The 27838-nt window shown below is 37.7% G+C and overlaps 1 protein-coding gene across 2 annotated transcripts; it reads right to left on the bottom strand.

Moving 5' to 3' along the window:
- Window positions 1-1969: 1969 nt before the first annotated feature.
- On the bottom strand, window positions 1970-27520 carry LOC124159819 (thiamin pyrophosphokinase 1). Of its 2 annotated transcripts, XM_046535737.1 has the most exons (6): window positions 26858-27520; window positions 26528-26781; window positions 26183-26453; window positions 13192-13306; window positions 8988-9301; window positions 4241-8885 (listed from the first exon to the last, which is right to left on the bottom strand). In XM_046535737.1, exons 1-5 carry the CDS (start codon window positions 27000-27002, stop codon window positions 9295-9297), a joined length of 792 nt encoding a protein of 263 aa, XP_046391693.1. In that variant the 5' UTR covers window positions 27003-27520; the 3' UTR covers window positions 4241-8885; window positions 8988-9294. The 2 variants fall into 2 exon arrangements, with proteins under 2 accessions (XP_046391687.1, XP_046391693.1); XM_046535731.1 differs by lacking the exons at window positions 4241-8885; window positions 8988-9301 and adding an exon at window positions 1970-2512 and having other exon boundaries at window positions 26858-27519.
- Between the last annotated feature and the right edge of the window lie 318 nt (window positions 27521-27838).

Raw genomic sequence — 27838 nt, 5'->3', positions numbered from 1 at the left:
ACTTCCCCCGCTAGGTTTCATCTCTCCTTCCTGTTCCTGAAGTCTTACAGATCCTGAACATATTCCTTCCCTGTACTCTGAAACTCGCCTCGTTCTGTAATCATCCTTCCATTATTAGCCTTAAATTTTTCATGGCTTGATCTCTTTTACTGCCTGATATTGACATAATGTTGGCGTATTGCATGCCTACCTCTCTTTCCTTCTGATACTCTTCCACTTCTTCACATTGTCTTTCCCATTTTAATCTATTACTTATTTTGCTATGGATCCTTTTGCGATACTCAGTGCCCTCAGTCTTCCTTCTCCCCTACCTTTTCCATATTATTTTCTCCGTTATCTATGGTTTCTTATCCTACATCTATATAATTTATATCTCTGCTGCCTTTCTTATTACCATTTTTATCGTGTAGCAACCTCCTCTACAGTCTGCATGTCTTTGAGCCATATACAGGTGCTATCCAGAAAGTAGCAGGTGCTTTTGAATAAAAAAACAAAAGAGAGAAAATAACAATTTCTATTATATACATTTTGAAGGTGAAGCCTTAGGTTATTGTTCTACGAACAAGCCATTGAAATTAAGGCATTTATTATCATGTGGTACTAGCTTTTCAACACCCTTTCTCTATAAATTTGCTGCGCGAGTTCAAGTTTACACCGGCATGCAGTTCAGCATCAGTGTCAAATCGTTGCGTTGCAAGCCAATCGTTGTGTTGCTTCATCTGAACCAAAATTAGGCCTCTTATGTACTTAGCTAATTTATTCAAAACACTACATCTATTCTAAAATGAAAAATTTTCACTTTATAAAGAATTGTATAGTACTAAAAACATTTAGCAATACTTACGTCTTCCAAAGATAATTCACACCTTTTGCTTCATTATTTTTTATAATCATTAAGTACAGACTTTTTTGAATCTTATATGTACATATAAGCTTCCAACCTTTCTCCACTGCTGTCATTATCCATGCCTCACTATCATGTATTAACATAAAGGCAACAGACGAAGTGAAATATCTGGGAGTTACGATAACCTCGAACCTCACGTGGGGAACACATACAAAGAATATTTGCGGCATAGCCCTGAAGAAATTAGGATTTGTCAAGCATATCGTTGGAAGATTTTCGGATGAGAAAGTGAAAAAAAGGTGCTATTTCGCTCTCGTCCGACCGCACCTTGAATATGCAGCGAGCGTATGGGATCCCGTGCAGAAAGACTTAATCCGCGAACTGAATAAAATACAAAGGAAGGCTGCGCGTTTCGTCAAAAACTACTACGGGCGTACGGACAGCGTTACACAGATGTTAAGCGAATTAGGCTGGGAGCCATTGGAGGCTCGGAGGCTGCGCGCTAGGCTTAGATTGCTTGAACAATTGAGAATGGATATCTTTAAGAGCGACACAGAGAACATGATGTTAGAGTCACACTATATTTCCAGGTCCGATAGAAGCGATAAATTAAGAGAGATGTTTTGCCGAACGGATAGATATGGGAATTCGTTTTTCCCCCGAACCATAAAGGACTTTAATAAACGCTAGTCCCAACTTCGTTGGAGCACTTCATATTTTTTAAGCTGTAAACGGTTGGTGTCCTAACACCCCCGGACACGCGCCTTTTAGGCGGCTCGCGGGGTATTATATAGATGTAGATAAGAAAGCATGCTCCATATGTAAATTGTAATGAATTGCTTCCTAACTTCAATGCCTATATTTTCAGCTGTAAAGAGATACATCTCTTACAGGGATTCCCTTTTTGCTTGGGCTTACTATGGACTGTGTTTACTATTTGCTTCATCCATTGTTGGTCACTCGGACACCCATGTGGCAGAACTCCTTCACCTTCTCATTAATTGCTTTTGTTTTGTATCAGATGTAGGTACATGCATACATTGAGGCATAATGAACATTCACATTCCCATCAATTTTTAGCTTATTTCACCACTACCAGTGTAAGAAAATAAAATACCTAGCTCATTCTCAATAAATTCATTGTGTAACACGCAAAATACATGTATAATATTGTTTATTCTTAAAAAAAATTACTTTTTTTCAATATTCGGCACAAAAAATTAAATACAATTGTTCTAAGTACGTTCAATATTAAGCGAAAATATTCAAATTGCATTTTAACTTAATTATATGGTACCCATTTCCAATCCCCCTGCAGATATTTTTCTCATTTTGCTTCATTTTTATTAGATTGTAAATCTGATTTACTTCAATTGTTATGGAATGTGCTTACAACAGCGCATAGAATTTGCTATGCATGAATTGAGGTCATGTGAACAGCCACATCTCCATTCTTTTTTTGTTTTTTTTTTCCTTTTCCGTTGCCTCTAACAGCATTTAGGGAGAAAAATCCTACAGACACCTTTTTTGCAGCATAAAAGACTGGATACTTTTAAAAAACCTTTTCCACTTGTAACTTCAGGGGACTGAAAATCTGCTGGTACTTTCTTTCTGGACCAAGGATTTTGAGCACTGACAATGGGTGTTTCTTGCTCAGGAAGTAAGCTATTAAAAAAAGAGAGATGCATGATTATTTAGTAATATGAACAACAAAGATAGCTTCAAGCATAACATAAAAAATTACTCTACTAAAGAGTTATAAGGAACAATATTCTCTTAATTATATACGTGTAAGTTTTTAAAGATACATATACTAGGGAAAACACTAGAGCTATCAGAATGCTCAAAATAATGAAATCATTATGCTACTAATTAGTACACCAAATACAGTGCAACCTCGATATAACGACACCCCACGGTGCAGTAATAAACATTCGCTATAGCGAATTGTCGCTTTACCGGAGGTGGAGCAAATAATAGCCAATATACCTGTTGTGAACAGATATACAGGAACAGGAGTGGTGCGGCGACAGATAAACATTATCCGATAAACGTAAGCATAAATCCAGGCGAAAGGCGATGTTTTTTTGCATCACTAAATATCCTTACTCAAATAACGACTAACTATTCAAACAATTTATAAGCGCCGCACTGAATAAAAATCATGCAAAGCATTGTTTCGTCAATCATTATATTCATCGAACGACAGTTTACTACATAAATTTGAGACTGAGCACTCCATTAACTTCATTTCTAACAGATCGCTAGCAATTACAGAGGTTAAGGAGTCTTGATGAAAGTCTTCCGGCAATGAAACCCTCGCCACTGAGTAGATATATACAGAGGGGACATAATTGGCTGTACCATAGGTTTCTCTGTAATGAAAAATGCGCACGGCGGCCATATTGAAAATAAGTAAAATTATGCTGTAAATTCAAACCAAATAGTGCTAATGACTTACCATCCACCGAAAAAAGAGGGTTTAAAATTCAAAGTAGCCTAATTATTTCTTTACTAATAAAGGTAGAGCAAGGAACGCCAAATCGCACGCACAAATCCGGCAGTTATTATGTAAATAACTGACAGTCTTGTTTTCTAAATCCGACCGACGACATCGAATCATCCATTCCTTGTACCTGCGCCAACATCACAAGTTCTTATTAAACTTTTTCGACAATTTCATTTTGCATGCAAAATAACACTCGAATATAAGTTTAGTTTCTCCGATCAGCAATGTAACTCAGAAAAAATATGAAATTACCAACCTCACAGGGTCCTTAAGGAAACTGAAGAAACTCAACTTTGCTTCCGTCATGCCCGCATTGTTTTTGCAGTTAATGGCTGAACACCAAGCAAAACCTTTTCATCTCGTCTTATTTTCCACTTCCTTCATTTTCCATGTTTCTTTAAAACACTAGCACACTACATGAAAGCATTGAAGAGTGGAGGAATAATTAAAAAATTTTGTGCGACAACACTCCACGCCAAGCGCGAATGATAGCAACGATAGCAACCAAATAGCAACTCGAGCCACGTTTCCTTATTTAGAACATGGTGAAATGCGCAATGAGCTGATTACCGCCCTCAGCCGTTTTGTCCTCTCTGTATATCCCTACTCTGTGCCCTCGCTATGGCGAGAGCCAACACCGAAAGGGTCTCGTAAAAACGAATTTTTTAACACGCTTATTATAGGGTCAATTGAGGGTGCATCGGCCATCTCTCGTAATAGCGGGGGTGTCGCTATAGCCCGTACTCGCTTTAACGAGGTTCCACTGTACCTCATAACCTGGTGTAATAGGCAAGGTGACTTACTAGCTATAAAAATTTGTACTGTCATAAATATTACTCGGTGAATGGATTTTTGTATGTTGGATATGATATTTAGCATGTTACTCAAGGTGTGCGCTTATTTGGTATGAAAATTATTGATCAAAGAAAGCATCCACATAAGTTAGGAGTCTTCATTCTACTTAACAATAGAGAAGGGGATTCCCTTCCTTCCTGATAACTGAGATAACTTCTCAATGAATCACCAGCAAATTCCAAAATTCACATGCGTTTCTTGTAATGCATGGGATGAAAAAAAAACACTGAAAATTATAGACGAAATACAAGTTTCAAAAATTCTCACAAGTCTTACAATTATCCTCAAAGAGTAATATGGGATGAGGAAATAAATTGAACCTGATTGAAGACTTATGAAAAACTATCTTGACAGTGAACTGATTAAAGAGTGATTAGCACATTATTTGTACAATTATTATTATCACATGTCATTAAGAATACAGGTCTAGTGAGTTTGAGTATCCAGTTTGATTCTTTTGGCTTCGCCACAGAATGGAATGTTCATTCTCAAGTTTATATCGATTTACCTAAATAAGAATTACGCTGCGATACTATTTTCACATTCTGCTGTGGGATTTATCTCGTATGGTCTGACCTTACGTGCCCTAGCATATACAAATAGTTTTTTTTTTTTTTAGAATACAGGCAGCTACCTAGTGCACAAACATGCATAAACATTATACGGCTCCTATATGAAACATACATAAATAGTATATATCCATTAAATACATACATTAAATATAAATCAGAGTTATAAGAGTAATAATAAATAGGTGTAAGCTTCCCATAATGATTTCTTTGAAACACTCTTAAAGCTACCCAGAGACAAATGATAAAATCAATAGATGAAGGGGACACATTTGTTTCTGTATTTCTAACCAAAGGGGGGGTCATACACATAATTTCTGTGATGAAAAATCCAGAGTAATTTTTCAGGGTTACAAGTTATCACAATAGGTTCTCCAGGTGGTATTAATTTCAATAAATTAGGATATGACAGCTCATTAAACATTTCGTAAAATGCCGTGATATTAACATCTTCCTTCTGGTGATCTTACATCCATGGCTTCGTATATCTTCCTTTATAGTGTAGACTCTTAGACTTGGGAGAAATACTTTTGGATTGGCAAAACTAGACTGATAAAAAAGACCCTCAATACATCAACATTTTTTATGCCTATGGTAAATATGGAAATAAAGCCAACCATTTTTATGGATTTATTCACAATGAGAGCTTTCTTTGCCAGTTCGCAATGTTTTTAGCGGCGATAACATGGTTGTACTCGTATTATTAATGCTTCATATAAGGCCTGGTTTCGAAAACCACACAACCGTGGCTGTGTGATCACAGTGGAAATTACAAATATTTCAGCAATTCCTCTAATAAAAGGATGAAGGAATTGCGGACACATTTTTAATTTCCACTGTAGTTTGGTTTTTCCTTTAAAATGTTTTTCCTTCATCTCCTTGCCAGGCTAACTGAGGGTGGAGTAAACCTGCCAACAGAGTTCAAGCTTAGTCAGAGTATGCATGGTGGGTGGCCCTTTTCCAGGGGCCCCTTTTTTTCATGAAATTTAACCTGAGTGGATAAAATATCTCAAAAAAACCACAAGGCTACTGTAAGGGCATCAGGGTCAAAGAAGACCCTGGACAACCTTAGGAAGTTGGGGGCTCGCTCACTACCTTTCATTTTCCTTGGACCCTGCAAGTGCATGAACTGTAATTTGAAAGAACACACTTCTGCAGTGGTATGACCTGTCTTTCTTCTCACATCCTTTCAATGCTCTCAACATTGTATTATCAAAACACATCAGGGATGGGGGCCCCATCTCGCTCCCTTCTCAGTTTAATTTTCACTTTTTAACTCAATGGTTTTCATGTTTTAACTCCCACTTTCTGCGCTGATCCATATTCTTTTGGTCCACAAGGGCCCTCGGGTATACAATCCACTCCAGCACTTAAAGAGTACTTGAAACACTTGATTTAGGTGGAAGCATAAGTAATTTTTGTAAACAAATATGTATTCAGAAATCAGGAAACTGACATACTAGATTAAATTCTGCTATAAATATAATGGTATTCTCGACTTTGCCTTTCACGATTTAAACAAACTAACTTTGTAGCAAAGTATTAGTGATAAGTAACTAATATGGTCCAAATAATTAGATTGAATGTAGAAATAATGTTTGAACACTGAAAGAAGACTTTTGAATTTTATTTAGGGCAGGTGAATTAACAGATTGTTTCATATAAAAGCATGATATAGTTAATTTAGATCATTATAAGACATGTCATGACATGCAGTGTATTTGCAGGAGCAAACGAATGACTGGGAGCACAAGAGCAGGATAAAATTATAGGTGCATGAGAAAAAATATAGATACAGAGGTACAACAGAATCGACACTCTTGGTGAAGGAATAAGAAGCAATCTCTGTTGATACCAGCAGATACAATGAGCTGGAATTGTTTCTCAGGTTAAATCTTGAGATGGAGCAAGGTATAACTCACGCACAATCATAGTTATGGCTATCTCATGCTTAGTTATTAGTATTTTTTCTACTAAGCAGATATTATTCCAGAGAAAACTCAAAAAATGAACACTTCTTTTCACAAGATAACTTTGACTCGACACCATGTCATTTGGTCCATCCGAGAGGTGCAGATGTGGAGAAGGCTGTCTTCTGTGGAGGGGATTGGTGAGGGTGGGTGACCGAAGCAGAAATGCCACTAACAGGGAATCTCCAAACCAGCAAATCTATGGCCCGTTTTTGATTTATTTACATCATTTCTTCAGACTGCCCTCGTATCCTTGTTTTTGATCATTTTCTGACCTTTTCTTACATCTTATTAAACGCTTTCCTTTTGATTCAATTATCAGCAAATTCAGAGATAACGACACATTTCACCACTGCCTACCAATTCAAACGTAATGGGCTCCAATCCTTCTTTTCCGACTAAGTATGTAATTCCAACGAGATTTTATGCATGTATTCTCAGAATCTCGAGAGATTTTATGAGAATTTTAGAATTAGTTGTCCAAAACAGAGGACATAAACACTTGCTTGGGAGGGCCAATTTACCCGAGTGCGGCTAAGATATGGGGTTCATAGCTTCTGCAACTTATTATTTTGCTGTTTTATCTCAGACTACTAATATTTAAGTTATATGGTAGCTATGTCATGCTCAATGTATCTATTGTTACTGCCAGATAATTTTAACCTTTCATAAAAAAAATTATCAAACTCATCAATCCTAAGATTGGTTTGATCCAACCCTATATTCAATTCTCCTATCTGCTAATCTCTAAACACTTCCATAATTCTTCTACTTTACATCCTTAACACATCAATTGACATGGTCCTGTCCAAGCTGAGATACGGAGCACGTCAATTGACGTGCTGTGCCGGTCGGTCTGGGAGCCCACTTCTCCGCCTCCATACGTTATTAATATCCACTTCCAAGTCTTCCGATCATGTGTGTGGCCTTCAGCAGTCCGAATATACTTCAGGAGAGGTCGATGAGGATGAGCATGAAGCTTCAGACATTGTAACACTCGGTGGTATTATCAGACGCAACGCCTCATTGCTGAAGCATTGCAATTTCTTTTTTGGCAATGGCCTTTGGCTGCTTATTAACGGATCTGAAAAAATCAACAGCCTGGAAAAAACATCTTGCATATTTTTTCGGCGTGAACATTACCGTGCAAAATATTCACGAAGTATTTATTGCACGCCTCCTCAGCTTCTTCTGACATCTGCCCAATGGGCAATAAGGAATTTCTAATTACTTCCTTCCCATGTACAAGTAGTTTATGCACCGTTGTTGGCATGTTGAACCAGGGATATAAGTGTCGAATAAACGGGCAGTTTCAATTGCATACTCCTCAAATATGTCTACATCTACTTGATGTGTGCAGAAACGCTGCTATTTTCAAAGAAATGACGAGCTGTGTTTCCGTCATTGCTACTCCCAAAACTTTGCTTTGGCCTGTCAACAATGAGGCCTAGGTGAGACCTGAATCCCTCCTGAATAGATTTCTTCCAAATCTCCATTGCTGCTTTTAAACCAGGCTCTCGGACTTGCCAACTTTTTATGTGCAGTCTGTAAGACAGATGTATGAAACATTCAAAGTATCGAATCCATGTGTGTATGGTCGAAAGGCCGAAGGTTAAACGCTGTTCAGCAATCTCTCTTCCCATCATTTCATCGATGTCATTGAATTCCTTCGAAGTTGCCTGACAAGATGACATCTCTGGGAGGATGATATATCACTGACCACATTGCATACTTTGCCATCGATCATCGTCATGCCCAACGTCACCTTAATTTTCCATCCATCCAGCTCAACATTAAATGGGACCAAATTATCCACTTCACTCTGAACGGTGTGCACATTAGTTCTTCTAACATCTGTAGTTTCCTTGAGGAATTCGATCGAAATGGGCCGGCAAAACTGAGGGGAAGACGGCCGAGCGTTTTTCCAGGTATTAATTTTTTCTTTTCCAGTGAATGATGACAGCTGCAGCGGCACTACAGACGTTAAGAGGATGCTGGAGTCATCTATCTCATTCCTCTTTGCATCTACAAACTTCTGTTTGTAATTGCTTTGCCCAGAGCTACCATCACATCCTCCTTCAAAAGATCCTTCACTAATGTGAATATCTCTAGCCGTGTAAATCCCAAATTACTACCTGAAAATTTAATATTGCATTAATTTCAGTAAAAAAAAACTTAAATACTGCCAATTTATCAACCTATAGCAATTTAAAAAAATGTATTTAGATTGTACTTACATTGCTTGGCTAAATCCATTTTACAGAATGAGGTATTAAAAACACCTTGGAAATGATTCAGTAGTGCACAAAGTAACGTAACACTAGAGTCAACGCGATTGTCGCACAAGAGGGTCTTACACAAAGTTCCGCAAAACACAGAGTTCCTTGTCACACTGAGTTTCTTCTTGCTCTCTCTGCATCCTCTGCATTCAACATCAGTGCTCCAAGCCCACTCATCCCTCAAGGCAGTGCTTCGACTAGGCCAGCCAAGTGGCATCAATCCTCGACTTCGGGCGATTATGCACGCACGGTGTCGCAGCCCAAATTACCTCCTGCAAATTTAATATTAATACAAAGCATATAGCAATATATTATCTTCCAATACTATATACGTACTAGTAATATGGCATGTGCATATATCCCCCAATCCGCCTCACGGTTGACAGCATTAAATACAATAGAAAGATACAATGTGTCGTTTGTACAGTGAAGGAAGAAACATTATAAATCACGGACAAGAGCTCATAAACAAGTTCGGAAACATGGTGCACCCTCCCCGTCCCAGCACACCATCAACCGACTCCTTCGCTGTAAACCAAACAGCCGATTCACCGCGCTGAAAACCAATTGGACTCTTCCCCCAATCATCTCCAAACCAAGCCCACGTTCCTCATAAGACATCAAACTACAAATGGTACTTTTTACCAGAAGATTTTCAGAATCGTCGAAATATATAGATTGAGAGTATTGAATTCACAAGTGAAATTTATAACGTCTTTTGATGACCCATTCAAAATTTGAATAGTTAATAACAAAACGTATAAACAATTTTTCAAACTTGAAAATAAATACTCTTTGTTCAATTCAACTACTAAAAACATTTGCTTAAAAATATTCATGTTTTTAGCGGAAACATACTGAGCGTGTAGAGTACCGACTATGGAACCCAGCGTGTGGCCATGTGATTATCTTAATTAAATGGCTTAAACTTCATGAGGGGCAGTTTGGGGCAGCAAATTTTTGTTTCGTAATAACTATTAAATGTGTAAGATTGATGATATGTTAGTTAGTATGCAGAATACAACAGAATGCGTAACTTATGACTTCATTTTTAAATAATTTTTCGAATAATATTGTATTCATTTTAGTCAAAAAAACTTTATTACTGCCAATTTATTAACCTATAGCAATTTTAAAAAAATGTAGTTAGATTGCACTTACATTACTTGGCTACATCCATTTTACAGAACGAAAATCGCCCTACTACACCAGCAGTAGCGTTATTATGAAGTACAAGTACTTATTCTTGCGCTGCTCAGTGGCCGTTCTTACTCACGTGGAGGCACTTTCACAGTGGTTTATCAACGTGCAAACATACTCACCAGCCTTTACAATTGTATTTTCGCATGCTCCCATTCTTCCTTTAGCCAATACAAGGTTTCAAAAACCTTATATACTAACTTCATATTTTCCAATTTTGGCCACCTTTTTGGGCCTTTCACTCACTGTGCGCCGGTACAGCAACACCGTGGATAAACTGGGCGGCTGAGAGTTAACGCAAAATTGTAATGCGGTGTTGCATTCTGTAGGATAACCACACCTTTCGATCCCTAGCATAGGTTTATCAACTTACGAACAAAGTCTTAAGACTGAAGTTGATAAACCTATGCTAGTTAATAAGGTTCCAATTGAAACGCATCTTGCTCGTATAACGAAGAATTACTATATAGGTACATGATTCAATCATAACACCACTTTCAGATGAAACGATTTTCTGCCGGCCGCCATTCACGGCACGGCACACGGCATTGCAGAGAGTCGTCTCGTCTGAAAGCCACCTGAATTTCATGTGAATGGCTACTGATGAAAAGGCGTTTTGTCTGAAAGCAGACTCAATGTAGCATTGCCTGTATTCCATGCCGTCGACGGCACATCGCCGGGCCAATTGGGCGCCATGTCATCAACCGCACGGTTCGACTTGTTTGAAGACGTCCATAGAGACTGATGGTTTGTTGAAAGAGTGGCACCGTGCCATGGAGGGCGACAGTCAAGAAGTCAGCTCGTTTGAAAGTGGCCTCAACAGCCACAGCTACAGAAATGTTACAATGTTGGCAAGAGCGACAAACTGACGAACCCTTAAATGCCCGAGTTAGCGAGCACCTCTCAAAAGAAAAAAAAAGGAAGCTATGCAATCGGAAAGTAATATACGCGTTCTTAAATCTCTTTTCACTTTTTTGCCTTAAATATGCTTCAGACCTTTCCGTGCCAAATTCAAATCCTCACGACTGTTCCGAGCCTGTTCCAAAGTACTGACTTAAAACGATCAGTTCTCGATACCGGCTCCACAGGCAAGAACCGGCGGTACTGGGAACTGGGTACTGGAACTGACCCATCTCTAGTACACATATAATAATGACAGTTTTCTATAGACAGCTTATATATTTTATTATATATCAACTCGCGATCCATTGTGGATAAATCAGTTCAGATTATTTTCATCTCTGTATGGCATGCTCTCTATCGCCTTAAATGATTTTCAAACTTTCACACCATACCATCCTTGTTTGCTACCTTCTTTTTTTTATTTTAGTAGAGATACAACTTTTGATGCTTGAATTTTCGAGTGTAATTAAAGCTTTTCAAGTATCCTATTCAATAAATAATAATACCCTAAATTCCCTGCTCTCAGAAATCACCATGTCAACCAATAACTACCAGAGCTAAATTCAGAACAGAACTCTTCCAGAACTTATTCACCATATTTATAGCAGAGTGGACAAATTTCTTAATTTTCATCAAAGCACAACAACTAAAATATGTGCTTGCTCACACAATATTTGTTGCTACAAGAAATAGATTCCAAGGTTTAAATGTAGGGAACACAGTTTTGGAAAAGGCATTCCATTGCTTGACTCTAAGAGAGAGGCCAGTGTTGAGTCTCCCAGTCCTAGGAAAGATTGCGGATTAAGACCATCTTGAGCCAGGGACTCCACCCAACTTGGGACAACCAGAGATGCAGCCTCAGAAAATCAAGCGTCACCAAATTCCAAAATTTTAATCCCTTTCTAAATCTTTGCCTCTACTTATTAGCTGCCAACACGAAAATCTAGTACTGAAGACACTATTGGTACATTTGAATCAATCTTCTGTCTGCATGCTAAAATCTTCTAGCCATCTTGAGGGAGAGCTTAAAATTAACACATTATTCCAAAAGTCTCTGTTGTAACTCAGTTGAAATTAAGGGAGGGAGCTTTTATCCTTTGTAATCATGCAGAAGCTCTGAAACCAGTTGATAAATTTTATATAAGAGTACCAAGTAAATTGTACTTCATTCCTCCAGAGGCAAGATCACAACAGCACTATCCCACTAAGTTGAACCAGCAACTGTTTTATTAATATTCACAATATCTTTCATTAGCTTTTTATAGATGATGTTGATAATGCATGTTATTGATGGTCACCGCCGGATCATCAATTTTCAAAACTATGATTATATAGATAAAAATGATTATAAAGATTAATCAAACAACTGAACAACCTTCTCATAAAGCAACCACAAATTTTATAAGTTAACACACAGCACCAGCATTTTTTCTGAGCAATTTCTAAGCAAGTAATTTTTGTTACATGTGGTTTTAAAAGCTTTTCTTGGTGACTGATGTTAAATTCTACAAAATTTCTATTTATCTGCAGGTATCAACAGCACGTACAAAAAATTTAGATTGTAGACAGAAAATTGCTGATGGTAGGTTAAATAAAATGTAAATGTAAAAAATACCACCCAAATTTCAATTTCTAAGAAAAGAGAGAGGCATTTCTAAGCATGTGTGAAAATAAGATTTAGAATGAAAATATTTTTAGGTTAATTAAATCAAAGTCTAGTCTTTATTAGAGCAACATTTTGAGGATGATGATTAATGATGTTAACTACACAAATGATTGCTGAGTTATTGGGCGACTTATTCAGCACCATATTGAGCTAATACAATCCATAAATTATACTTATGGCATAAAAAAACCTGAACAGCACAGACTAAAATAGTTGCTCAGTTGAAAAGTAGTGCGGTTAGAATGAGCAATTTGGAAATAAAAAAGGGGAAATTGAATACCAAAATCAGAATTTAATACTAAGTACTTTCAGATAACCTACTCATAACAAAAATTTATTAAGTAATCACATTGAATTTGACATCACAACCCTTTCAAAAAATAATTTCCTCACCAAGTTTGCATAGACCAAACAAGAGGACCGTTGCTGTCAACACAGACTATGTTTTCATCAGGAGCATAGGTGTTGGATGTGCTTACAAGTTCTCCAAACTCAAGAGCTTGTGAATCTGAAATACAAAAGAGAAATTTCCCTTTCAATAACTAAAGCATATTTTTCATTCCGTTTAATTGTAAATTGATGAATTGAATTGGTACATTTACTTTGTAGGGGTTATGTAAGCCACAGATGTTGTCCAAGGTGCTTCTTTTGCATGCCATTTTCCATTTGATCACATTCTATTCTCAAAATAATCAGTAGCAGTAAATTTAGTGTGTTCTTGAATACAGCACATCACTGTTTATCGCAAATTGTTCCAGAATTGGTGGAAATTCAGAGTGAGTGCCTAGTACATGGGTGAGTCACAATTGTAGCCCACGCACCTAAACATGCAACTTTTTCCATCAATATCTATTTTGTTGCTCAACAAATTTAGCAACGTGGTCAGCTTCCGAGTACAACAATGTTAAAGATGCTTGAGCAGTTTTATATGCTTGGGTAACACGAGGAGAGACCTGCATCTTTTTCCTAGCAAGAAAGCAGGTCTATAAACCATTCACATAAAGAAATCTAAAGCCTTGCAATGAGATTTTCATTTTTTTTTAGAAGAGCAATGTTTTTAGATGCCTATAACTTAAGTCAGAAGAAAATAATTTTTCACGTAACTCATTTGGATATACATACATAAATACATATTTAGATTTCGATAAGGCTACTAAAAACTTCAAGGCACGTAATTGCAAAATAGAAAAGCCTTCAACGATGACAAGCAACTCGTTTAAAAAAATTAAAAATAGAAGGAAAAGGTAATGCCTCTTATATTTCCGGAATAGGCACAGGTTTCTGTAGTACCCGTTGACCCTGAGGGCACTAGCATGCATTGCAAAATCGTTAAGGGGACTGGATACCACACCGGAAAGTGCCTTTGCAGGACGCTACCATTAAGGTTGCTAGGAGGCCATTTTTGCATGTATCGAGGAACTGTTTCCACTAAAAAGCATGGGATATATGTAGCCTTGGTTTGAATTTTACGCATGTGAAACCAGTCGGGAGGAAAAAACTTGCTAACTACCCAAAGAAATGGTCTTTTTCTCGTGAGAATTACTCCGCTCCAAATAGAGATAGAGAACTGATCAAAAGTTTGAGTCAAAGCTCTTTCTTTAATACTTTCAAATATATTTGCCTGTAGTGCGTGCATGCAACCATATTCACGTGATGTCCTTATGCGCGATGGATATTTTGGCATTTCTACGGCTCGATGTCTTTCACAGTGCCAGCAGGGAATTGGCGCTGCCGTCCTCCAAAGAAGGATAACCCCACCTCCACTTCCCCTCCCTTTGTCGGTCTCTCTGCTTCCCCCCTCTCTCTCCCTCTACCTTTCTCTTGCCTTCCTTCCCCACAAACTACTTAACTGCTTCGTTCGGGCTTCGGTGTGTTATTCGGATAGGAAAAATATTATGTTTCGCGAGAATGGCATGTTCAAGCGTATTTTTGTGGTATTAAAAAGCAATAATAATAATTTAATAATAATAATTTGCAGTTCCCTCGTTTGTACTAGCCTGTATACTGGTACTTTTGTAATTGATAAAATTTGTTAATAAGTTGAAAGTAAACGTTCGTATTAATCTAATTATCTAGTATTTCCACTAATTAGATCATTATAAGGGACGATTACACTGAAAAAGTCATTCACAGGCATTTATACGAAAACCCATCAGAAAGCTGCATCGGTGGCTCCTTACACAATAATAGTTTATCTAATATGTAGTGGAACGGTGATAGCAAAGTAGTTTTCAAAGCCAACGTTATACAAACGATTTCGGGTCATGCGTTTTAATTTTTTTGTGTTTTCCTATCGAATGATACATTTAAAGTTCTCTCAGACAAGAGTAAGACACATCAGAACGTCTTCTTATTAAAACACATGACAGTGTCAATCCGATAAAAACTTAGGCTACTTATACAAAAACCACTCACCTGGTGCCCGAGAAAGCTTTTGTCATTTTAATTTTTACTGTATTTACGTGTGTAAAAATGTTTTTACTCAGCTCTGTATCTAACAAGGAGATTTTGCATAAGTGATGTCAAGAAAGAAGATAAAATCTTTTTTATTTGAAAGTAGACTCTTAGATAGGAATACAGCTGAAGAGTTTTGTCCACATACGGCCGGGTTTGAGAGAAAAAAGCATTTAAAAATACAGTCACATTGAATTTAATTAAAAAATTTCGCACATTTTTTCAAGGCTGGTTTGGCCTAGTAGTAGCTAACTGCATTTTTGTTTTGAAACACCAGGGTTTGAGACTCGGAGAGAGTAAATTTTTTCCAATCTGCCACCTTTTCCATTTTTTGTAATCTGTTCCATCTTCTTCAGATTTGTTTATATCAGACGTTTACATTTTTTTACTTGACTACTTTTTGAGAATAAGCCCTAAGTTGACATTTATGTCACTAGCTAACCCTAGCATCGAATTATTCTTTCCGTTGCCAAGATTCATCCAAGCAGGAGTGATAAAACTGTGCTTCTGGAATTGAAGTATAGGGACCTTATTTTCAAAGCAAAATATTTTAAACATACTGTCTTTGTACAGTTTCCCAGGTTCCTCCTGTGAGTACATTTTTACCCATCTACCTATGTGACCAATTTGGAGTATTCCAAGTGCTAAACGCTATTGCTCTTCTTACATTTGTTGCTGTCCACTAGTCTATTTTTTAACTTGGCAATTGTCAGGAAATGCCCTTTAAACTTAATTTATGCTGCTTAATAACTTTTTCTGCATGTATTTTGTTGCCAAGAACCTATCCACGCAAATTTGATATACCGGAGATATTGAGTTCAAAGTTAAAAGGCTAAAATTTTGTGTGTAATGGGATTTTGGAAAGAAAGAAATTTTTTCCTCAACATTTGAAAAGTTGAAGGGCCAGACGAATAGAACAAAGTTCTTTTAACACATAATAACCTGGACAGAAGGTTCAAGTTCTGTCTTTATATTTTGTTGGAATTTTAAGTCTCCAAAAAGCCATTTTTGGCCACCCTATCGACTATTATTCCCTATTCCTCCTCTTTCCCTCACCGACCGATGGGCGAGGTACGCTTTTCTCTCCCAAACTTACTCTCCTCTCATTGTCAGAGTCCTTCTTTCCGCGTATTTAGGTGCCAAGAGCATTCAAACAAGCTGCATAAGCTGGGGAACGAATGTCGATACATGTGAGCTTTTAATTACCTGGACTATACTACTCGGCCAACTTAAAATTGGCTCATGGCCCGCACCGGTTGAGGTCAATGCCCATATGATAGTACTATTTTTTGTTTGGCTTGTCGGCTCGTCCCTTCCCTTTTCTTTTTCCATGGCCTCCCCAGACTCCCACTTTCCTCCACTTCCTTTGCTTTTTCCCGCAATCCGATATTATTTGGTTTTTCGTTCCTTTCATTAGACCTTATGCCCACGAGAAATTGTTGTCGCATAAAGGAATACGCGTACAGAAGGAGAAGGACTCCTTGTAAGTAAATATGCCAACGTCAATAGTCACCAAAATATCTAAAGATAAAAGGGAGTATGTAATGACCTTGTGTGCAGCCCTCTTCAATGACGACAAGGGTGCTTCTCAAACGCATATTTTGCCCTGCTGCTTCCTCAAGTAAAAAATTCAAGGTGTTCTGTCACCCCAATTACTATAGAGATGACAAAGATGATGCCTTTTTTTACGCATCTGACAAGATGCAAATGTGGGAATTTTCTAGATATGGGTCGAAAAGCAGATTTATCGAATTCGAATATTAAATCATTGCTTGAATTTCAAATACCTCGAATACTAGAGTTGCGCAAAGCATAATAAACGTACGTTTCTTCTTCTATTTCACTTGATGAATGTATAAATAAAAAGGTATACAGTGGAACCTTGATCTGTTGTTTTTCAAGGGGATGGACGAATAAGACGATGAATGCGGGAATGTTTGACTAGGTTGTCTATGCTGCAGGAAACTCAGGATTTTGGCAAGTAATTGGGATTTCCTTTAAAGGATTCAAACAGGAATTTAGCTGATTAATGGAATATTTCCCTTTTATGGAAAAAATTTTGGCATATAGTTGACTCAACTACCATCTCCCTCAAATATCCGAAGGGGACACACCACCTCGCGAAAAAATGATTTCGTGCAGTCTCGGCATTTACATTGCTACGATGAATTTCTATCTGATGTATACATTCTTATCTACCAAACGCCATTTCAGCGGCACGCCCATTTGATACTCGGATTCATCTAACTTCTTATTTTCAACAGGAAGCTCGCTTTACCCCCACTTCTACTGTCAAGTACTAGCGGACAATCCGAGGCATTTTGCAAGACACATGCACTTCTCCACCGGATTTTCTTCTTCTTCGATTATTTTCAGTCCATCTTCGGAAGTTCTCACGAGTTAAGAAGATGAATTCGAATTGCTATCAGGGAGAAACCAAATATCCTGAGAAAATATCCCTTCGTCTGTGACTGTAACAATGGAGATTTCTAGCAGAACTAATAAATTGTAACTAAATATATGTTTTCAGAAAAAAATACTGCATCAACTTAAGAGATGCTCAACTGCGAGGATATCGAGTTTTGCCAGAATGCTGAGTCTCCATCATATTTTGACATTTCTTTCCTTGTGTAAAATGCTTAAATAAAGTCGGAAATACATTGTGTTTTGTCTTAATCCTTTTAAAATTACGCGCACATTACTAATATTTCATTCCAATAGAGGTGTAATATCAATTGCCGAAAGTCATTGATAAACAGCTATTGGGCTAATAGATGACTCATGCGGCAGTTGACCTCCGTTGAACTTCGAAACAGGTAGGCAGAAAAAGGTCAGTGGGGGAGAAAGAGGGAAGGGTGGAACACGATTTTATTATTCTCATGTAACTTGGTGTTTTTTTTTAAGCTTTTGATTTATGGTCTTCATAATACGAACCCTGCGCCAGCTGGGGCCTTTTGTTTGATTTCGGAGAAGAGGAAAGTGTCGGAGGAGGGGCCGAGGGCTGATGGATGGAGGGGGTAGCGGATTTTGTGTTGTACTGTTAATTCATATTAAGTTGACAAAAGCCACCTAAGTTTTTTCGTCTCTCTATTGTCTTTTCTTATGTGTACTGCATTGCCCTCTATCGGAAATAAACTCAATCTGTTTTTGGCCTTTCACACGAAGTCACATTGTGTCGCGTCGTTCATTGAGTTATTCCCGAACAATCCCTGTATTACCTTCCCGACGTAGGAGCTGTTTAGAAATCAACATTTTGGTAATTGTGCACGTAGTTACTATCCCACTGCACTGAGGTTCTCCTGGTAAGGGAAACCGGAGATATTCGGATTTTTTCACCCGATCATTTTCGGTTCCCCACGTTGAACTCTCTTCACCACTCTAATCCGTGAATTTGATGTAGTTCGTCAACTTGCCTAAAATGGCTCTGCAGGCACTAAACGACTAGAGTTCTCTACATTTTTCCGAGTCAACTACCAACGACGTGCGTGCGACGGTGTATGATGCGAAATTCAAAGTATTCGAGGTATTCTAGTTGGTACCTTTAGCATAATAGGGTAGTTTCCTTCATCAAAGAAAACGAAAGGCATTGATTGCGATTCGTTACCCACCATTAGTGTATTCATAATACACAAATTATTTGGCTTTTGAAATACTGGTTTAGACGAATGGCAAGGGTCAAATTTTATCCTCATTTGAAAAAGGCCAGATTGGCGCCCATGCGATTCCACTCCGCATGACGTCACAGGGACCTAGTTTCTACACGAGAGGATAGGAGTTATACATCGTCTGAGGTTACCAATGCATGCATGAGGCACAGAGCTCACGGAAACATCTCTTAATAATCACTTATTAAAATTGCCTAAGGCCGGAAAGTTTCCTTCGTTTGATAGGGGAATAATAATCCTTATTTAAGACAAGCGCTACCATCCAGCAAGGTACTCAGCTATCCGCTAGCATCCTGCGACGTATCAGCGCTAAGCCTCGCCTCAAGGTCACCTCACCGGGCGGGAGGGGGAACCAGAAATACGACGTACGGAGATATTTCCCGGCATTCATACTTAAGCGTCGCGTTTTCGCGCGCTTGAAAATTTTCACTTTTAATTTCATCGCGAAAAATAGATGTTGTCATTTAAAAATCTAAAAGCGTGAAATACGTACTCCAGGAGTAATAATCTTTCGATTAAAGCAATAAAAAAATAATAGGAAACCACCCGATTATTCAAGATCTCGAATATCGAATACTTACTGGTATTCGATATTTCGAATACCTCGAATACTTTGAATTTCGCATCATACACCGTCGCACGCACGTCGTTGGTAGTTGACTCGGAAAAATGTAGAGAACTCTAGTCGTTTTGTGCATGCAGAGCCGTTTTAGGCAAGTTGACAAACTACATCAAATTCACGGATTAGAGTCTATACTTTTCGCACATCTCTAGAATTTTCCCATAACTTGAATATCAAAGGGAAATATCAAGTGTCACTCATTCCCCATTTCAGTCAAAATCACTTCCACTTTCTTGATGAATTAGAAATTTTAAATTAATAATATTAAGGACATGAATATTTATTATAGAAAATGGTCATGGGAGTATTGTTATGTATATGCATTGCTACTGTTCACCTGACCATTTTTTGATTTTTTTAGTGATGTTTTATGAACAAAACTTGCATATTTCCACAAAAATTTCAAAATGAGAGCAAAAATTTGAAACAAGTGATGTACTCATTCCTATCCTAATTAGATTATTTACTACATAATGGTATCCAAAGTCCTGATTAGTATAAAAAATTTTGGCATCGTGAAAATATTAGCATCAAGAATAAAATTCATTTTTTCAGGTTTAACATAGTTGGAAATATGCCATAACCAAATCTGTGGAAATTAAAAAGTTTATTTTTCAATAACTGGTTTTGACAACCATATATCAAATTTTTGGTGTATACCTATCCCCATTCTAGACTAAAAAATGTTGCCTAAATTCTTGAAGGTAATAAAATACCTAACAATATAGTAGTCCAAAAGGCCACCAGCAGAGCATGGGATGCTCAATTGTTAACAAGATATACAATTTTCAACATATAATAACTCTTTAAGTGGACGAGGGTACACCATCATTTAACTTTCACATTTATTTTTTGACATATCCCTTGAGATTATATGACTTTCCATAAACAATTCATTTCCCTGACCTTTTTTCAAAAAGATAGCCACCATGAATTGGCTGCTGGGCATGATCCACTATGCTTTTAATTTCACTGATACTCTCCCATGAATTCCATTCTTTATTTCTCAAGAGCTCACACCTTCTGTAACAAATCTTACCAACCCTTTACTGAAGGGTAAACACAAACATGGATTATTGTGTTGGTAAAATGTGCAGAAAAGAACTGGTCCAGATAAAAAATATTATAAGATGGAAAATTTTAACTACATATAATATGGAATAAAGATCAGATTAGACTCTATGACAATACATATTTGTAGACTTTCCAAAGTGCCATGACATAGAGACCATCAAATCTGACCAGAGGGCTTAGTCATCTATGGACTTTTTTTTAACAATTAAAGGGTTTGAAGGACTTCAAGGGTCCTTCTAAGGTCGAGTCATAGTGCCAAAATTTTTCTACGGGGCTTGCAAGTTTTGGAAATGGGAGGGGGACTGCTCAGTTATAGTGAGGACATTTTGATTTTTTCCTTAAATTTATAAAGCATGCTATTTAAATTACCAGTACCCATTTCCACCTCTTGTTGAGTTCAAAATTTGCTTTGGTGTGACAACACTGATTTTTCCCAAACCCCAAACAGAAGTCACTCACATTTAAAATAGACTGAGAAGAAGAGTAATCCGAATGCATAATAAAAATCGAAAATCGTGTTAACTACACCATTTATAACTCAAGAATGGCAATACGGATTTTAAAGATATTTGTTTTTTTGGATTTTCCTCAGCCCCAAGTAACAGGTATAAACATTTAAAAATAGTAAAAGTTCACAAAAAAATTAATCTTGATCATAAAGGTATTTTTTTAGGAGTTGACAACACTGCAACATCTATCAAGTTGGTCTTAACTACCAGCTAAATTATTTGTTTTGTTTTTACCAGTTTAATGTTTAAGCTTCGTAACGATAATGAAACATTTTTATAGCTAAAAAATATTTAAAATATTAAAATAATAGGAAAAACATTTAATTTGAGTTAATCCCAGCTCGAGTTGGCATGTCACTACTGTGCTTGTAAACAAGTCTTCAAGCAATAGTTGACAATCGCTAATGGCTGTATTCCTGTCAACTAACCAAGTGGATTGAATTCATTTCCTTGGAATTTTTGGAAATGGGAGGGGGATTGCTCAGTTATAGTGAGGACATTTTGATTTTTTCCTTAAATTTACAAAGTATGCTACATATTTAAATTCACAGTACACATTTCCAACTCTTGTTGAGTTCAAAATTTTTTTGGTGTGACGCTGTTGATTTTCCCAAACCACACAGAATTCCTCACAATTAATACAGACTGAGAAGAAGAGAATTTTTGCAATTTCGTTTCATCAAAAGATGAGCTGATCGACAAATTTTTCTGAACATAATTGATAACCAAAGAAATCACAAATGGTTGAGTAATTTTGGCGAGCAATTTTGGCAGCTAAAAACAAAGATGTGGATGACTTGAACTTCATAATTCAGAATGAAATCGTCGGCACTTTGCATTCACTCAAATCTATTGACTACACAACAAAGTTCTCAAACTTAGCTCTGAGAAAATGCCTTGGTGGTGTAACTGGCTAACACACCTGACCGGCAATCAGGAGATCCGGGTTCAAATACCAGCTAAGTCAAATATTTTTTCATGGCGAACTTCATTTGGTGTGTTTAACTTTGCACCCCTGCACGTGACTGCATACAAAGTCACTTGCTCCTGCAGTGCTTTCAATCTCCTCATACTTGGGATTAAAAAAGATACAACAATTACTGTAAGAAATATTCCCTTTATTTTAATTTGAAAGTAATTAATATGAAATTAAATGATAGAATACATAAAACAAAACGATCGTAGTGATAACCGTAGTAAAAAATCTGTCTATTTTTTAAGCGTCAGGGGGGGGAGGCCTGTGCCCCTGAGTTCCCCCCCAAATCCGCTTATGCTTTGAGGCCATGTCGTTTCGAAACCTAAATCAACCATGCAATGGAACACGTTTAGTGGCATAAAAAAATTGATAATCAATGTGATCCACACAAGTATACTCAAAGGAAAATTCAAAAATAAGGAAGCTCTAAGGGTACAGTCCGTTGAACGCTACCAATGCTTTGGAGCACCACAGACGAGCTCCCAAGCAGTCCGTTATTCGCTATGGAGCACTACAGGTTAAGGTGTGACGTCACAGAAAACATCACACACCCGTTTCCCGCCTTGCTCCAGATGCTCCCGAGAAAACTAGGGTCTGCAGAGGAGCGAGTCATTTTTTGGCAGAAATTCGAAGGGAATTCACTGAGGCAATGGAGAGTTTACTCACGTTGCAGTTGTTGGACGCTGAATGTGGATGCCTTTTTTCTGTTAAGGTCACTATGAAGTAACGGAGTAGGCGCACATAGTAAATAGATATAAATTTAATAATGATTTAAATAAATATATAGCAAGCACTATGTCTCCATAGACATTCTTGTATCTCCCCTAAAATGAACTCAAATATCTCTGGAAGCAGCCTTTACATTCAAAAGGCAACAAAAAAATATAAGGATAATGATATAAAGTATAAGAAAGGATTGTAAGAACACATATCGACACATCAACTCATGCCATAAATTAAAATCTGAAGAAAAATAGGATACAAATGGAATGGATTAATGTTTTATAGTAGTCGTTAGCCATAATAAGGTAATATGTTTCAAGTGAGAAAACGGTAGAGTACCTACTTTTCCTTTACTAGGGTAATGACTTTCAATTAGAAGGGGTAGGCGATGGTAGGTGTGAGAAATACCACCCGAAGTTTCTTGCTTTACTTTGTGGAACTTCAATAGTGGAAAATAAAATTCATTTAAATGATATTCGAACATATTTATTAATATTAAATTACCATAATCGCCTCAATTTGCAATTAAAACCATCTCTTCGATTTCCTAATCCCAGTTTGCCCGCCCTCGTTCATTTCTACCATTTTGACTTCGCTCCTGACAGGTCCTAAAAGAAATTCTTGTAGCGAATGTAGCACCTATGGACCGGTGCTCTGGAGCACTTCCGTCTGTAGCGTCTGGTACCGAAAGTAGCATTCATTGGACCGCACCCTGATTCTGAGGATTCCCATGATCCCAACCGATATACCCTTTGTATTTAAAAGAATTGAATTTCTATTTCCTGTTGCATTCGGAATGATAATTAACAAACTACAAGGTCAATTGTAGAGTGTTTATAGTCTGAATCTAGAAAACCCATGTATTTGTGGCATATTCACATGTTGGTAAAATATCGGCTTTATTTGTTCCAGCGCCTGATAGCAAAGCAAAAACTGTTGTATATCATAAAGTTCTTGACACAAGAGAATAAATTTGAATGTGTAGGGTAGACCAGGGCATGTTTACGCATTGTATTTTTTCAAACAAAGTTATAACTGTTGTGCCACAAGTCATGCCACCCATATAAATGCTGCTTACTACAGGCTATTCTCACAAAATGTTGAGCATCAGCCACGCATCAGTCTAGTGCTGCATTAACTTTTCACACCATAGACTTGAGCATAAAAAAAATTTTTAACGGTTAAAACCACAAATAGGCCAACGACTGAATACATAAACTTTTGGCTTAATTAACTACTTTATAAAACTACAATGCCTAAAATTTCCTAAGCTGAAACATAAAAATTACAAAATTCATTGTTAAAATCCATGCCAATGTGCCCAAGTCTACCCTATGTAGATTGAAAAAAGAAAGTCTTTCTGACAAGCCATCATAATACTTATTTTCGTTGTTTAATTCATTTTTTTCCTTATTTCATTATCGAAAGTCAAATATGATTAAAATTGGTAGCTGCCCTCTATTTATAAATGGTGTAATTAAACTCTTCATTGATTGTTAGGCAGTACGAAGATTGCCAAGTCAGCTAGTAAACCATGAAGTGTGAAAATTCTACAGAGTAAAACTTGTTTGCCTTGACCGGAATTCAAACCTGGATTCCCCAAATTTGTGCCAGGTGTTCGACCACATGAAATACGAAAGTACCTTCTTCTTCTACAGAGTTTTCATTGGCTTAACAGAACAAGATGGTCCACACTGCCAGAAATATAATGAACATGGCAGTATGCTCATAAGCATATCACCACCTAAGGCTAGAGCCAGAACTTTGAACCCTATGGCATTCACCATGGGCATTACTCAAGGAAAATTGTTCATGAAATAGCAAGGGGCATATCTTTACTGAGTCAACCAAAAGTGCATAAAACATACCAAAATTCCAAAGAGAAAAAGTCATTTGCTTAGAAAGGTATTTAAACCCAGACCTCCTGAATTCATGCCAGGTGTTCCACCACTTGAACTTCCTCCACATAGTTTTTGTTGGCTTTACAGGGCCATCTTGTGAGCACTTGTGGGTGACTCCATGAAGGTACCTTACCTTAGTGGCATACGTTTGCCACTTGCAAGTCCAAAGTAAATTCCTTTAATAAAATAACTAACAATACACATGCATTGAACTAGTTGCAGTGTTTCAACAAACTTTGCACCTCAAGAATACCCATTACAATCTGAATGCATATAAGCAGACGGAAGGATTTTAGGGATGAAGGTTGGCTGAAGCCATTTCAAGCCTCCTCCCTGCAAAGACCCTTGGTTTCAAAGCCAAGTGCAACCAAAAAAAAAATATCATGTACAGTGGCAGAAAAAATTAATACACAGCTCATTGGCATCTGAAAGCGGCCGGTTCAGGAACTACTCGTCTTCCAAAAGTTTGCTCTTGTAATGCTCTCATAAAACAGGGAATTTTAAAAGCTATATGCCCCTCATACCAGGGAAATAATGATATCTGTCGCATTATGAGAAGGTGCATAAGATCCAGCTATGCATTCTTCTCCATATTCTCCAAAGTATGCTTCGCCCACGACTCACTTAGAATGGAGTTTACTCTCAGAACACCAGTGGATGCAGAAGACATTTTGGGCATTGAGACTGTCTTAGGGCACAATCATTACAGTAGAGTAGTGGGTAAAGTTTCATGCAACGACTCAGAAATTCCACAGATCAAGTCTCAGTGATGGAAGATTCAATGCTGCACACAATCTGTGGACATTTTTCTGATCTTAAAACTTTGCAAAATGTGCCACGAGGTCCAGAGGAAGTTGCATGGCTACTGAATTCTTTCGGTCTCATTTATTTGTTGAAATTCAACTTCTATCTTGCACAACCTATACTTTACCCATTAACCACTGGAATGAATGTGCCCTAAGGCAGTCTCAATGCCCATGAATATGTCTGCTGCGTCCACTGCTGTCCCAACAAGAGTAATTACTCCATTCTAGGAAACTTCAGAGAATATAGGGAAGAATGCGCTGCTGGATCTTATGAGCGTTCTCATAATGTGACAGATATGATTATTTCCCCGGTATAAGGGCAAGAGAGAGGGCAAAATTTTGGAAGACGAGAAGTTCCTGAACTGGCCACTTTTGGATGCCAATGAGCTGTGTGTTAATTTTTCAAATTTTGCGTTAATTTTTTTCGCCACTGTATCTTATTTTCACATTTTGATTATATCTTTCCATTATTTTTTGAGTGAGTGATAGGCACATCCCATTTTTGCGGTATATTAGAGCAGTAGAAGATGAACATCATTACAAACATTAACTGATTATTTAATGTAAATCATTGCCCAAGAAAGCAAAAACCCACAATAGAATAAAGAGATAAACTTTAAAGATTAAACTGAGCAAATAATATAGTTACCATACCTAAATTCCACTTCAAGCCTGTTGTGGTCACCTTTGTGCAGCAGCAACCAATGGGAATCAGACTACACCACTTTTTGCATTGATCATCCTCTGGTGATGGCAGAATTTCAAGCTTGTGTCTACCAGGCCGTAACAACCAAGTAAGGCTTTCCCCACTTAACAAATAAACTGGGCAGTCTAAGAGACTATAAGCTTTGAATAAGGTATTGATATTGGCCATGATTTGGTCAAACCTTCCGGATGTGTCGCACACAGATATTACTGCCTCAACCTGTAAAAAAAAAAAATTAAGCCTTACAAATGAGAGATACGCAAACAAATAGGAGGTGGTAAAACGGGCGTTACCTTAGAAATTTTCTCTTTGCATGATTCACCCAAAAACCTGAGAGCTTTCGTGAAATCCGTTTCATTCTGGTCAGGAGTGTGAATGGCATTCGCGCCTAGCGCTTTAAAGTGATTTAAGACATCTTCACAAACTGAATCGAAGTCTCCAGTGATAAAATCTGGCACATACGTCTTGTCATTGGAGGATATTCCATGAGCTCCGAGAAAGTTATACCACTGATTCGCGCCACCGTCCACTAAAACTTTCACGCAGGCTGAAATTATATCATCCACGATTTCGTAAGAACAATGGCATACTTAATAAATTCAAAAATATAATGCAGTACATACCTTTTCTCCACAGTGAAAACATTACGTCTTTCTCCACTGTAATGGGGCAGTTTAAGACCACCACAGCACATTTGGAATTCACATCATTTGGACGGTATAAAATCCATGGTTTCCACTCTGAGTATTCCCCTTTGTTTGCATGCATTTAAATGCCCACTAATATTTCACTATCGAACTTAAGCTGCCTTTTTATAGCAACTATGAATCGTGCAAAGGCGCAGAAGATCTTTGCGCCCTGTTGCATACACACACACAATCATGCAGAAGGCTAAAAATCTTTAGATATTGTTATCATGATAACTATCTAAGATAAAGTGATCCACCGTGCAAATTTGTCACGTATACAGAGATAAAAAATAACACGAGCATCTGAGGTATCATCCCCAAAAGTGGACGTACAAAAATAGCTGTTGTCAACGATAACACGACCTACAGAAACACGAAAAAGTCACAGCACTCCCTTATTTTGTTGTTGGTAAAACGGTAGACCATTCGGTAGGATTGTGCTGTCAACACATTAAATCCATACAAAATAAATTCATTTTCCCCCAAAACCAGTTTAAATGATTACACCATGAACACAGAGCGATATTATCTCCTTATGCTTTTATTGTCACCACGCTCTATGGTTTCACGTTTCGTATTCTAAAATTTTAAATATCGCGTAGCAGTTTATGATATTCGCCATTCGCAATGGAATGTCAATTGTTCTCCACGCGGGAAGTCCGAACCGGTCAAAACCGCACCACATCCCACAAAATATCTTCTAGATTTTTGAGAATATCTACAATGTCTTGGATATCTTAATACTTACGGTCCGCGGTCATACTTCGCGCGCGCGGTGGGGCCGCGGATCTCCTGAGGGCGAAGACAAGAGCGGGGGATGCCTTGACCTACCCCGAAGCAAAGGAGGTGCTGTTGGAGATGGTACCAGGGGGCAGGGGCGCAGCTAGAAATTCAGTCTGGGGGGCATTTAGGTGC

This window comes from Ischnura elegans, chromosome 1 (assembly GCF_921293095.1).
Source record: "Ischnura elegans chromosome 1, ioIscEleg1.1, whole genome shotgun sequence".
NCBI lineage: Eukaryota > Metazoa > Arthropoda > Insecta > Odonata > Coenagrionidae > Ischnura > Ischnura elegans.
The sequence above is the reverse complement of the archived record's forward strand: the minus strand, read 5'-3'. Positions and strand labels throughout refer to the sequence as shown.

Coding starts and splice junctions, on each gene's coding strand:
- LOC124159819 (XM_046535731.1), bottom strand. CDS start 27,002: ATGCATGCAAACAAAGGGGAATACTCAGAGTGGAAACCATGGATTTTA. Junction 26,454..26,527: donor GCAAAGAGAAAATTTCTAAG/GTAACGCCCGTT, acceptor TTTTTTTTACAG/GTTGAGGCAGTAATATCTGT. Junction 2,513..13,191: donor GTTTGGTCTATGCAAACTTG/GTGAGGAAATTA, acceptor TTTTTTTAATAG/CTTACTTCCTGAGCAAGAAA.